The sequence below is a fragment of the Sinocyclocheilus anshuiensis genome, unplaced genomic scaffold, assembly GCF_001515605.1.
Source record: "Sinocyclocheilus anshuiensis isolate Anshui unplaced genomic scaffold, SAMN03320099.WGS_v1.1 scaffold813, whole genome shotgun sequence".
NCBI classification, from domain to species: Eukaryota; Metazoa; Chordata; class Actinopteri; order Cypriniformes; family Cyprinidae; genus Sinocyclocheilus; species Sinocyclocheilus anshuiensis.
In genome coordinates, this window is record NW_015540942.1 from 1,933,610 (window position 1) to 1,947,895 (window position 14,286).

At 37.4% G+C, this 14,286-nt stretch overlaps 2 protein-coding genes across 2 annotated transcripts in view; one reads left to right on the plus strand and one right to left on the minus strand.

Moving 5' to 3' along the window:
* The window catches only part of LOC107689692 (AP-2 complex subunit alpha-1-like), a 26,688-nt gene extending 16,093 nt beyond the window's left edge, over positions 1-10,595 (minus strand). Inside the window, exons 1-3 of the mRNA XM_016487811.1 lie at positions 9,823-10,595; positions 5,590-5,801; positions 1,763-1,956 (exon numbers count right to left, since the gene is read on the minus strand). Coding sequence (XP_016343297.1) covers positions 1,763-1,956; positions 5,590-5,801; positions 9,823-9,889 — 473 coding nt within the window. The 5' untranslated portion in view covers positions 9,890-10,595. The remainder of the gene's footprint in view (positions 1-1,762; positions 1,957-5,589; positions 5,802-9,822) is intronic.
* Positions 10,596-12,011: 1,416 nt separating this feature from the next.
* LOC107689671 (protein arginine N-methyltransferase 1-like) overlaps positions 12,012-14,286 on the plus strand; it is an 11,256-nt gene continuing 8,981 nt past the window's right edge. Inside the window, exons 1-3 of the mRNA XM_016487788.1 lie at positions 12,012-12,105; positions 13,757-13,852; positions 13,945-14,100. Of these exons, the coding sequence (XP_016343274.1) occupies positions 12,079-12,105; positions 13,757-13,852; positions 13,945-14,100 (279 nt within the window). The 5' untranslated portion in view covers positions 12,012-12,078. The remainder of the gene's footprint in view (positions 12,106-13,756; positions 13,853-13,944; positions 14,101-14,286) is intronic.

Genomic DNA, 14,286 nt, shown 5'->3' on the forward strand with positions numbered 1-14,286 from the left:
ATTTTAAAATGTGATTTATTCCTGTGATTTCAAAGCTGAATTTTTAGCATCATTACACCAGTCACATGATCCTTCAGAAATCATTCTAATATGCTGATTTGCTGCTCAAAAACATTTATTATGTTGAAAACAAAGGAGTAGAATTTTTTCAGGTTTCTTTGATGAATAGAAAGTTCAGAAGAACAGCATTTATCTGAAATAGAAGTCTTTTGTAACATTATAATCTTTTTGATCAATTTAAAGCATCCTTGCTACATAAAAGTATTATAAATTAAATTAAATTGCAGCGCTAAATAAAATTTCTATCATTTCAAATAGAAATCAGTTATTTTAAATAGTAAAAATAATTCAAAATGTTACTGTTTTTGCTGTACTTTGGATCAAATCGATGCAGCCTTGGTGAGTAGAAGATAATTATTTAAAAAAAAAAAAACATTACAAATCTTACTGCTAAAAAACTTTAGACTGGTAGTGTAGGCTGAATATTCTTATAGATTGAAACAAATGTGCTTCAGCCAGGATAAAGAATATGAGAGAGAAGCTCATTTGCGCGTGATTGCATTTTGGTGTCTGTGTTTCCGACGGAGTCTCCAGAACGCGCGCCGTTAAAGCCCTTTCACACGATTGCAGCATGCGGTAAACCTGCGCGGTTTTAAAACATCTAGGAGCTCACGTCCGCCCTTTGAACACAAGGCTCTCCAGATGTAGGGCTAAATGGGAAAGTTAACAATGGGTCTGTCCAGTAACTAATGATGAACGCACAGTTTGCAGAGAAATATTTCAGTTGTTCACGGTGGACTGTCTGACTTAAAGGGATAGTTCACCCAAAAATGAAAATTTTGTCATCGTTAACACACCCACAAGTTGTTCCAAACCTGTAATAATTTCTTTCTTCTGTTGAACATAAAAGAAGATACTTTGAAGAATGTGGGTAACCAAACAGTTTCTGGTCCCCAATGCCTCTGATAGTCTGATTATTTTTTCTCTACTATGGAAGTTATTGAGGACAAGCAGCTGTTTAGTTACCCACATTCTTCAGAATCTTCTTTTGTGTTCAACAAAAGAAAGAACTTTATGCAGGTTTAGAACAACCTGGGTAAATTATGACAGAATTTTTGGGTGAACCATACCTTTAAAGTGACAGACACATCCGTGCTTCTAAAGGTATAGGCCTATTGTTTTATTAAAATTGGGATAGTCTGTTAATATGATATTCCATACATTATCAGAGCTTGGTAGACATAATTATTATATTTTTACACATTATTAGACAAGCGGTTTCCCCGGTAATGGCTGTAATCAAAGCAGCTCTGGTCATGAACGCTACTTTATCAGATAAAAATGAAAATGTCACCGAAACTTTCTCTGAAGTCGGTTCCCTTCAGAGATTCATTCATATAAAACACCTGCGCTGCGTTTTGATTTTGAAATGTGCAGTGCTCACGCTTATTCAACGAAATCAAATGCCACAAATAAATCAATGTATGGGAAACACTGGTAATGTACGTATATCAAAATATTGGAAATGTGTTTAAAAATCATATCACCGTTATTGAAAGAAAATATATCGCGATACATATTGATATTGAATTATTGTCCAGCCCTAATTTCTTGTTTCTTACATGTGACACCACAAATACACACTTCCTTTTTTATTAATCCTCTTTTTCCCCACATGCAAGTTCCTTCAACCTAAATCCATCAACCTAAATCCCTAACTTTTGCCCTCTCACTCAATCCTTCCAACCCAAAAGTTGCTCACCCAGCCACAAGGATGCGAGGAATCTCTCCAGCGAAGGCCTCGGCCATCTCTCTGCTGCCCACGTTGGCGATGCAGTGCAGAGCCAGACACATGAAGGTGGGGTTTCGGCTGGACAGGTCGTTCTTGATGGCATTGTTAATCAGCCTGATCAGTTCACTGTTACTGTTCACCAGCACAGAGATGAACAGATATCCCTGGAGCACAGAAAAAGAGGCAGGAACAAAAGAAAGCTGATGGTTATGCTTTATGTTTTGCACACACACTAAGGCCAAATGACGGTAATGTACAGTAAAGCTGAAATGAAGACAGCGTCACTGAAGAACTGTCATATTCAAACAGGCTCAGAGCGGCAGCCCTGCAAGCTCTTTGGATAAGCACTAAACCACGAGGGAGAGATTTTCCCCCTCGCTGAGCTAATGTGCCTCCCTCACTGCTGCAAGGGTAGAAGCTCTCTTGAATTGCTTCTTTTCCACTCTCACTGCATCATGATGTTGTACGTGCTTTTAAAGTCTGGACGTTTGGAGGAATGTGTCTTGCAAAACGATCAGAATCATCTGAATTATACTATAATCAGCTAGCAAAATTCAATAATTCGCTCCATTCAGTGTATCAAAACTCCATTATTACAGTTCACTGAATTTTACAAGAATGCAATCTTCACTCTGGTAGCCTTTGCTTAGAATTTTACAAAAACGCTGATTGCCTGTTCCCGGGTGACTTTTACTTTTTATTTTATTTTTATTTCTCTGCCATGTATCGGTACATAACTATATTGTAAATTATAGTGCCTTTTGCTTATTAGTCTGTTTGTTTGTTGGTTTTACTGTAACCAGTAAAATAAATTTACTTTGTTCGTTATATATAAAAAAATAAATAACAGAAGAAAAAAAAAGAAGAAAAAAAAAACTTCTGCGGCAAAATTCAGCATCCAAGACATAGCATATCATGTATCAGAAGAGCAGCGGAATTTTCCGGCTAATGGTTGCGTTGAAACTGTTAGCTGTAGGCTGTGACTCATTGTTTAGTTTGAGAGACCAAATCTTACCACACAGCAGGCCGTTCAGTGACCTAAATCACATTTCTAATGTGCTTATAAGTCTCCTTTTAACAATCACAGAAAACTATAAGATGCCGTTTAGAGTTCTATATAAGGAAATTGGTATTCATTTGAGTGAAGAAACTCTGAATATTTGGGCTGGGCTCACATGAAACTGAATATTGTATTGAATGTATTTGACCCGTATGGAGGAGTAGGTCAAAACATGATGACATCACCTCATTCTTCAGCAATATACTATAATGTCTTGCAGTGAAAAGGACTTTAACAAAGGCTAACAAGATGCATGACTTCGTCTTATTTCTAGTTTATGTCAGTGTTTAAAATTGCAACAGGAAACAAAAGATCTGGTGTGCTCTACAACCCTTCCACAATTCATCAGCACTATGTAAATGCCATGTGCAGCATTATCCAAGAACAAATGCTAAGGCCATGTGGAGTTTAGTGACAACACATGTTGTCGTCTAGTTTGCATTGTAAATGTTATTTTAATGCTTTTCCTTTTCAAGCAAAAAGATAAGCTGACTTAAAATGGCCCTCAGTTTGTTGTCCTTTTAGAACCGAAACATGCTCAGATTGACCAGATTCTGCCCTGCTTCTGTCAGTGTTACCCTGTGGAGAGCTGCGTGGCTGATGGCAGTGTGGCTGCTAGAGTGGGTATTTGATCAGCAGGAGATAATTAGACCTCATGGTAGGTCTACATGGCATGGAGTGCCACTAAGCCTCTTTGACAAGCTAAAAGCACATCTGTTGCTCACTCTCACTAGCTAGGGCCATGCTCATCAGATGTTCACATCTATAAAAGACAATTTTCACAAGGGTAAAACTGCAGAGTAATAAAATTCAGATACTTTTTGTAACTGTAGTTTGGGGTCGGTAAGATTTGTAAACATGTTTTTTAAATAAGTCTCTTTATTCTCAACTAAGCTGCATTTATTTGATCAAAAATGCAATAATATTGTGAAATATCATTACAATTTACAAAAATGTAATTTATTTCTGTGAAGACAAAGCTGAATTTTCAGCAGCCATTACTCCAGTCGTCAGTGTCACATGATCCTTCAGAAATCATTCTAATATGCTGATTTGCTCAAGAAACATTTCTAATTATCAATGTTGAAAACAGCTGTGCTGCTTAACATTTTTGTGGAAACCAGGTTTTTTTCATGATTCTTTGATGAATAGAAAGTTCTAAAGAACAGCATTTACATAAATCAGAAAACTTTTATAACATTATAAATATCTTAACTGTCACTTTCGATGAATTTAATGCATCCTTACTAAATATTAATTTATTTTTTTAAAACTCCCCAAAATTTGAGGATATTTGTAGTTTTGTAGTTTATATTGGTAGTTACACCTCAGAAGCTGTTAACACTGCACACTGGATCTGTTTGTTCCAACAGTGTAATGTAGTCAATATCCTGCATATCATTTGCACAAGTAATGATTTACATGTCTCTATGCAGACAAAAGAGAGTATCTCTCATTGAAAGAAGAGAAAACTGAAAACATTTAGTCTTTGCTGAGGTTCATTCATGATATCTAGCTGAACTCATGAGGAGTGTCAGATAACATAAGCACGTAAGAGGCATTACAAACTATTATATTTTCTTGTATAAGCGGTGTTCGAAACTGCACACTTTGGCTTATTCACCAGTAAATGCATTGTGAATGCCACATGAATGCCAGGATAAATGAATGAATTCAGACACTACTGCACTTTGTGTACCTTATAATCCTGATATGCAACTATTTCCTGTACAGTTCTCATATTTTGCATAATTTCCTTATACATTTGGTCCACTTCACTGGCCAAACAGTGCAATTAATCTGCCTGTGAGCGGCAGTAAAGTGTGCAATAACTTACCAGAAAAATACATGCTTGCAAACACTCACAAAGTCAACAGTGACAATTCCAAAAAACAAAAAAGACAAACAAAAAACATTTCAAAACACCTTAACACAACACTCCTTCAAGATTTTAAGGGTGCTTTCACACCTGTAGGTCGATTGCTTTGTTCCGAAACAGGGATTAAAATTATTACAATGTTGTTTTTTATTCTTGGTGCGGTTCGCTTTCATACGGCAATGTTTCTAAACGGACCAAATTTGTTAATACAAGTCACGTGCGAGTAAACTGTTGTCTCATTGGTCAAAGTTCCATGGTTTATTTTCTGAGATTCCACTTAGCTGTCACGGCTGTCATCCGTCAGGATGGAACGACAACAGTTTTTTTTTTTTTGTCTTATATTAATTTATCATTTTGAGCAGGAGTCCAGGATTCATCTGGAAAACATTTTTAAAATGCACCTACTAGGAAGAAGAGCAATAAGACGGCATTATAAAATGAAAAAGTTCCCTTTTTTATTTTGAATGGCAAAGACGTGCTCACCCACAGACATTCACAGGTTCATTTTGAAGTATTAGCAAAACAACAAAGCTAATGCTTTTCACGGAACTTACGTAATTACCCATTATACATTGTGATATAGCCTGGTTCGTTGGTCCGTTAGATCGGATTGCTTTCTTACTACAACCGAACCGCTCCAGAGTTCGTTTTCAATCGAGCCGAGACCACCTCGTTCAGGCAATCTCGGACCGACTGTTTTGGCGTGGATCCTGGCACGATTGCCGTGTTCACATATGCCCAAACTAACCGAGCTAAGGGGGGGAAACGCGCCAGGTTCCGAAAACAACGAGCCAGGTGTGAAAGCACCCTAATATACACATCCATACACAGTAGGATATTTGAGATGGTTTTACTCACAATCTGTTTCTCAGTGTACTTGTTGGAGCTGAGCAGGTTGACAGCCTCCATGTGGCCGAAGTCAATGTCATGGCCCAAAAGGAAGATGAAGAGCAGCTTGCACACATACTTCTTCTTGCTGTATCCATCCAAAGCCTTGTCTCCTTTAAATTTTGAGCGGATGTTGGCCAACTCTTTATTTATGCGTTTGATCTCGGCCTCCTTACTCTTACCTGGAGAGAGAAACAAAAAACAGGGAGCCTCAGACAACAGGATTTCAATTGACACTGCAGAACAACTGGTTATCACTGGGTGATCTGAACAAATCAGAAGACAACACAAGCTGACAAAATGCCCGGCTGCTGATGATAACTTGCCTCAAATGGACATAACTATTTGCATTTACCACAGTACAGCTTAGACAGTATAACTGTGCTATGAGCTCTTTAGGCATGAAAAATATGCATATTTCCATGCCATTATTTTCACATTCAATTATTCTTGTATAAAACTGTATTTAAAAAGTTATAAATCAAAATGCTTAATGCATCTTTAAAAATTCTATAAATGAGTTTCAAGGATGTTCATAATCAGTATTAGGGCTGTGCGACATGGAAAAAAAAAACTATTGCGATTTCGATTTTAATCACGATTTTGACACATGCTTCACAGTCATTAATGCATTCAGTGTGAACTTGAAACATATTTCCAAAAGAAAACCAATTTGAGCTTTATCAAAAAGCTGTAACATGTCTCCAGAACAGACATAAGGCAAAATAATCACTAAGTATAATCACAGAATAAAGTCCTTGGAAAGTTTAAAGTTTTCACAAAGTCTAGCAAACCCAAACCACACAATACATCACTAATTTTCACCCTTGCATGACAAAAATCATGTTCTTGCAACTACATATCCAAAATCCACCAAAATTTTGTACAGCTCATTATTTAATGTTTTCTCTCATTCACCGCAACTACACCATCAACCTGTAGGTTAAACCATTTCTAATGCAGATTTGCTTTATTCAACATCAAGAAGATCAGGCCCTTTCTTTCGGAACATGCTTCACAACTCCTTCTTCGAGCTCTTGTTCTGTCAAGGCTGGACTATTGCAATGCTCTCTTGGCAGGTCTTCCAGCCACTTCTATCAAACCTTTACAATTAATCCAGAACGCGGCAGCAAGATTAATTTTTAACGAGCCGAAAAGAATGCACATCACACCTCTGTTTATCAATTTGCACTGGCTACCAATAGCTGCTCACATAAAATTCAAGGCATTTGCCTACAAAACCATCACTGGCTCTGCACCCCTTTACCTAAATTCATTATTTCAGACTTATGTGCTCTCTAGAAGCTTGCGTTTTGCAAGTGAACGTCGCTTTACTGTGCCATCCCAAAGAGGCGCAAAATCACTTTCACGGACTTTTAAATTAACTGTTCCCTCCTGGTGGAATGACCTGCCCAACTCAATCCAAGCAGCTGAGTCCTTAGCCATCTTCAAGAATCGGCTAAAAACACATCTCTTCCATCTTTATTTGACCCTCTAACTCTAGCACTCTATATTCTAATTCTATTCTTTATAAAAAATATTTAAAAAAAACATCTTGCCCCTTTTAGACTTGCACTTTATTTATTTACTAACTCTTTAAAAAAAAAAACCTAACACTAGCTTCTCTAATCTTTTTGTATTCTATCTATTTGTTTTCTTTTTATTTATTATACAATTACCAAAAGCAAAAAAGGCTTCTAACACTAGCTTGCTCTATTCTTTTTCTATTCTATCTGTTTTCTTTTTATTATATGATTTAAAAAAAAACTTGCTACGTGTACTGCATTAAGTTAACTGAGACTTGCTATAGCACTTGCATATCATTGCTCTTGTGTTGATTTTGATTGATTGATTGATTGATTGTTGATTGTAAGTCACTTTGGATAAAAGCATCTGCTAAATGTCTAAATGTAAATGTAATTCTCGCTCCATCAATCACCCTTGGGCAAACCATCAGATTTCTTATTTTCTCCAATGTTACTCATGTACAACAGATAAATATTCACTCTGCTTTGCATATGCACTTTTCAAGAAGGGATCTGATGACATCCTCGTAACTGCTGACACATGAGATAATGCTAGAAGGAAAATAAAACCAAATGTAAAAAAAAAAGAAAGAAAAAAAAAACTGTCTTGCTTATGTTGAACAGCTTTGCATACAAGTACTATTATATTTTGGTGAAATATAGTGTCTGCTCTGTCTTTTTTGATACTATTATCATCCAGTACTATGAGTCATTACCAGGGTTCTCATGTCATGTACACAAAAAAATACATTTCCTATGCACAAGTCAAACTAACTGACCATGCGCGTATGCTTTTACTGGTGTTGTAGTTTTAATGATTCCAATAGGACACTAATGAATTACACTACGTTTAGAAATCCACTTTTTGATGAATGCATCAAAATGTAATTTGCAGTGACCACCAGTTTTATAAGAATTGCAACAGACCCACTAATGTTGCAATTATGGCAGCGAGTTGTGTATTCGAGTTGTGTTTCAGTAGCTACAGGTAGCAAGTCATTCATTTTTTGTTTATGAACTAAATGAGAGTAGAGCAAGACAGACGGACAAGACACAATTCAGGCTGGATTTGATATGACAATTTATATTTTTATTTTAAAACATATATAAGATATTTGACAGTTATGCCAAATTGCCACTGAGGTGTCATCAAATACTTGATAAGTTTTAACAACTTCATTTTTGACATTTCTTTATTTTTGATATACATTTTATTTTTTTCAACAGTTTATGTACCTAATTTTGTTGTGTATGTCCTAATACTAATTTTGCACATTTTAGAGAGCACAGAGGACTGAAAAACTTTCTTGACTGTTGTCATTACTTATCTCATTATCTGTAGAGCTGTCATTAGACGATTGATGATCTCATGTGTGACTCATTTGTTTTTTCTTTATATCACTTAAAAAATTAAATTGATTTTTGACTTTTTTGTTGTGGATGTCCCAATTGGAATACCCGATTTCCAATTTTCAGAGAGTTCAATTAAATGTTCATGTTGTATTTTGTTAGCATTTTTGAATTAATAAAAATGTAACTGGTTATGTAATATAGGCACATAACATCGTAATATCGATATATTGATCACAGGCCCCTGAATCAAATCAAATAATATCACCGCATGTTTTGAGGTACAGGCAAGCATCACTTTGCTGAGAGGGAATTAATGTCAGATCGTATCGTGATAAAACATCTGATTTACACCCCAACTGAGTACAACATCTCCTTAAACACATGCAATACCCACTATGCCATGACTCTTACTTGAACATTAAAAATTTTAGTACAGAAGCCACGCATTTTTATGCATGAGGGCCTAAAATAAAGTGTGGACATATGCAGGTATATATGAGCCAGTAAAAGAATAAGGCAGCATGCCATATATATAAAACTTTTGTGTATGTGGTGCTAAAATATAATGCAAGTCACAAACTACAAATTACACAGTATATGTGCAAAAATCACTCTCATTTATCACTAATATCACAAAAATTATCCCAAAAAGTTATCTTCGAATTGGAATCACGCATGTTTTCATACTTTTAGATGTTTAACAGAAAATGAGGATGAAAAAACTCACGAAAATCAATCTTATTTGCAGCCATTCTTTAAAACTACACAAAATTACTAGGAACTCAAACTCCTAACACAAAGAAAGCCTTTTAAGATTCAAAAGGTAAAATTAGAGGTACAAAATAAGCAGAAGATTACAGACACATCTGTAACACTCCTATAATGCTGAGCTCAAGGCGACAGCTTGATAATTGGATTATCGTGAAGAACACATCTGAATCGAGTCCTCTTGGCGAGCAGCGATATCAACCGCTAGTCAAGGTGACGAAAGCAACCGAGACTAGACAAGACATGCTGGATAAACCATCTGCAGTGAAACACGGTTTTCGGTGGCGGCCTAGCGGGCTCTCTGACGATAAAGCATCACTCCATCACCGGAGCTAAAGCTAACGGGCCTGAGTGATCGGCGAGATTACGTTTATGACCTCCTTCACCAAGAGTCACTCATCTGACCTGCACGATTTAACCTTTAATCCTGGTTAAAAAGCATCACGGAGCAAAGCAGAAGCCATTTGATCCAGTTTAGGGCGTATATAGGAAGAGTTCAGTACAGCTGTTCACATAAGAAAATGAGGTGGTGTTCGAGTGTGACAGGGACACTTACAGTTTCTGATGTCCGATATGAACACAGCTAATCCTCGCATTCCATCTCCCTTCGACACAGCCGGCATGTTTGCTCGTTTTTTCTCTAAAAAGCCGGCTTCAACACGAAACAAATGACTTTCAGATGTTCAGAGGTGCAGGTTAAATAGGCGGCGATTTGAGTTCAAATGCACCGAGCTAGCGGGCTAACTCACACTTGAGCTGCGAATTTAGTCCTGAATTCAATTGTAAGCGCTTGTAAAGCACACAAATAATGTAGCCGCGGGTGTTTATGAAGAAAAGAGGTGGATGCAGTGGGTGAGAGAGAAGCTGGGAAGTCAGCGCGACTGGTGTTTCCGTTGGCTAATTCATTCAATCCCGTGAACTCTCGTCAATGGGAAAACGATGGAAAGGCACGAGCTTACGTTGCGGTAATGACTAATTAAAAAACAAGCCACCGTGTTGTTTTTAATTTATGATTACGCGCCTATATGTCGATGGTGTTAAAATAACAATTGATTCCTCTCTGACTTTGAGTCACGCACGGCAAGCTAGCCAAACAGCTAGCGAGCTGGCTAGCTCAATCAAATGTTAGAATACATCACCCAAATGACCGCAATAGGACAGCGGGGAACCCTGCTTGCTGACGAACTAATCTGACAGACCTGTTTCTCGAGGAAAAGATCGCTGTGGACTATAATTAGCCGTCAATAATGTACGAGACTTTTCGTTCGGTCGCTGTACCCGGACGGAGCTCGTGACAGAACGGGCACTGAGCTCGCTCCAGCGCTTCCTCCCCACATGTCCCGCCTCCAGCCCGCTTCTCCTGCTCTGATTGGTTAGTTGCGCTTCTGTCCCTGTCATTCAGTACACCATTTGTCCGTTCATACGTCAGTTACATTTTATGACCATTTTAATTGGATTGAAGACAAGATCGACACTGTTGAAAGTATCAAAGTGCAAGTAGGTGGGAATGGTGATAAATTGCTAAAAGAGAGGTTGTAAATTACATTAATTAAATCTGACGACTGTTTTTTCATGTGTAAAGCTGATTATTGAAATAGTTTGATATTGATTGTGTGAAGGGGATAAACAAATATTTATATAAGTTAATCGTACAACTCTATCATCTTTGTCCATCCATCCATCCATCCAATATCTATCTATCTATCTATCTATCTATCTATCCATCCGTCCGTCTGTCTGTCTAAAATGACAGCTGAGTTTTTACCTTGGGGGGCTTCTTGTCCCAGGTTATGGGTCATCTTACTCAGTAATACAGCAAGACGGCACCTATCAGTTTTGTGCAACTAAACTAGCAAATTACCCCATAATATATTAGATGATACATCATCATCATCCTGTACACGGTAAACTCATATCTATATTTGTTACAATTTATCAGTGAATGCACACTATTCTCAAGGCATCTTCATTTAACATTAATGTGTAGTAGCATCTTTGGCAAATAGGCTTCTCGTGGCTCGGTTTGATTTAAAAGGATAGTTCGTCCAAAAAACAAAATTCTGTCACCATATACTCACCACGTTATTCCAAACTGTATGACTTTTTTATTCTGTAAAACACAAAATAGAAGATATTCTCAAGAATGTTGTGGTTTAAACAACATTTATTATGATTGTAAGAACAAAATTTTTTCAAAATATTTTCTCATCTTCAACAGGAAAAAAAAAAAAGAAATAGGCCTACATTAAAATTCTAGGGAGACAGGAGGAGAGGCTTTTAATTTTTAAAATTTTAAATGTGTCTATATCTAATGTGCTTATGTTTTTTTCTTTTGACCTGTTTTAGTTTGGTCAGTATTCTCTCTCTCTATCGATAGATAGACACAGACAGACAGACAGACAGACAGACAGATAGATAGATAGATAGATATTTAGACGTTATTATATAGTTTGCTAAAACGTTTTTGTAAACGTATGGTCACTTACATCAGTCCAACCCTCATAACTAGCTTACCTGAAAACAATGGAATCATAATTCGCAAATAACCTGTAATTTAACATTTGTATGAAATAATAAATTAGTGATCGCGCTACAGTTTGATCCAATGAAAGTCACGTTTCAAAAGAGAGGAAAAAATGCCAAGAAGTTGAGCCTACGACGGAGAGCTGCAAGAAAGTGGGCGGAGCCTACAGTGAATCCCATGATTGCCGTCCAATCAAATCATTTAGTGAAGGCAAAGAGGCGGGAGCAAAACAAGTGTGTTTTACACGAGCTGTGCTGCTGCAGTCGTCGTGGAATCCAGTTTACCGAAATGGCGGAGACAGCAGACAGAATGGAGGTAAGCTGGAGCCACTCAAGGCCATTTCGCCTAGAACACATCCGATGGCAAACAGCTATTTACGATAGTTAGAATTAATATGCCAACTTTATTTGTTACGTCTAAACTACTATTCTGTAGTCGTTTAACGGGTTTGGTTGCTGCGTATGTAACAGTTAGTTATCAGGTGGGTAGAAATGTGCGCACACGCATCTTGAGCATCCATTTTAGCCTGCCGCGAATAATTCATTCATTTAGCATCACATGTCTGCTATTGCTAATTGGCTAAAATTAGTTAATACAGAGGTTTTTTTAATGCTACGTGTAACCAATTGATGTATTATGGAACTGGATTTAGTAATATCTGTGTCCTGTTAGCTAGTTCCTCGTTCAGCTTCCATGAGGGTCATTTAGAGCACGCTGGCGGCTGCTTGATGACTTCTTGTTGGGTACGAGACCGCATGGGACGGGACACCGCAGCCTGATGGCTGTGATCTACTCGATTACTATTTATTACAGCTTCGTTCACGATTAATCCGTTGTTAGTAACCAGATTGCTGTAATTGGCGGTGTGGCCAATTAAATGTTGTTTCGCAACCACGTTTTTGCCCACGTGCATTTAGTTCAAAAGTTTCAGCGGTCTTATGACTCTATAAAAACGATTATTCTCATTTAAAAGGCGAGTATTACCGCATCTTTGCTTCTCTAATGAATTTAAAGTTGTGTGGGTAAAAATACGTTCATGAGTTTGAACTACCATAAATTGTCTTAACTGGTTTTAAAGAGGCAATGCTGGTCTAGAATTTGCTCAATAGTAGTAGTAGTAATGGTAGCGGATTTTGATTGGTCACAGTGGTTTGAATCTTTTGAATCCATTTACCAAAAAGGTTTGTTCTTTGTTCGTCAGTAAATCTTTCTACAGGTTACAGTTGGTGATGACAAGTGATTATTTTGTGGCTAGCAAGTATCGAATCCTTTATTCTATTCGTTACAATGAAAGTAATGCGTGACCGACATAAGTTTTGTCCTTTGTTAAAGGAGTCATATGATGCGATTTCAAGTTTTCCTTTCTTTTTGGAGTGTTACAAGCTGATTGTGCATAGATAAGATCCCTGAAGTTGCAAAGACTAAAGTCTCAAAACCAAAGAGATATTCTTTATCAAAGTTAAGACTCTGCCACGCCCCCCTAAAACGGCTCGTTCTAACACGCCCCCACATACCTACCTCACTGTGGAAATATTTGCATAATGCTGCCCAAATGTGCACGCAAAGAAAGAAGGCGTGGTTTCAGTAACCGCAGTTAGTGTTGAAGCAGCCATGTCAGGGAGACACTGTGTTTCTAGGCGAAAGCAAAAGCACTTTATTTGGCCTTCCGAAAGTAGATGCATTTAGGAATCTTTAATGATCTTTAAAAAAGCATCATATGACCCCTTTAAAATTTGCGCATATACAAATCGTTTAAGAGACACCACAAAATGTTGAAGCATTGTACAGAATTCCTCACAATTAGCAACAAAACAGATTTATTGACCACCTTGTCTAGCTGGGTTTTTGTCTTCTCTTGATAACTTTTTAAAATTGTATTTAACATACAAAAGACACTGCCTAATCTTAATCCTAAAATCTTATACTTTGTTTCATAGTGTATAATTTGATTTTTTCTTTTAAATAGGTGTCCCAGGGAGAGAGTTCAGCAAAACCTGCAGCAGAAGACATGACCTCCAAAGACTACTACTTTGATTCCTATGCACACTTTGGTATTCATGAGGTACAGTCTTATTGGTCCATCATGTTTCATGAATAGTGGTACAATTACACATTCATATCTGTGATCAATGTAAACCCATTCTGTGTCCACAGGAGATGCTAAAGGATGAAGTTCGTACTCTGACGTACAGAAACTCCATGTTCCACAACAAGCATCTCTTCAAGGATAAGGTGGTGCTGGATGTGGGAAGTGGAACTGGCATCCTTTGTATGTTTGCAGCCAAAGCTGGAGCCAAGAAAGTTATTGGGGTGAGTGTAAATCCTACCTGTTTATGTAAATGTCACCTCATTGTTTTCAACAGCCGAGTTTTTGTTGTGGATACTGACTGGTTTAGTTGAATGAGGCTCTTGCCCGTCCTGTCAAGGTGATGGGTAGGTGATCATGCTGTGCTTTTCTCAGATTTTACTTTTTTTTTTTTTTTTTTTTTTTTTTTT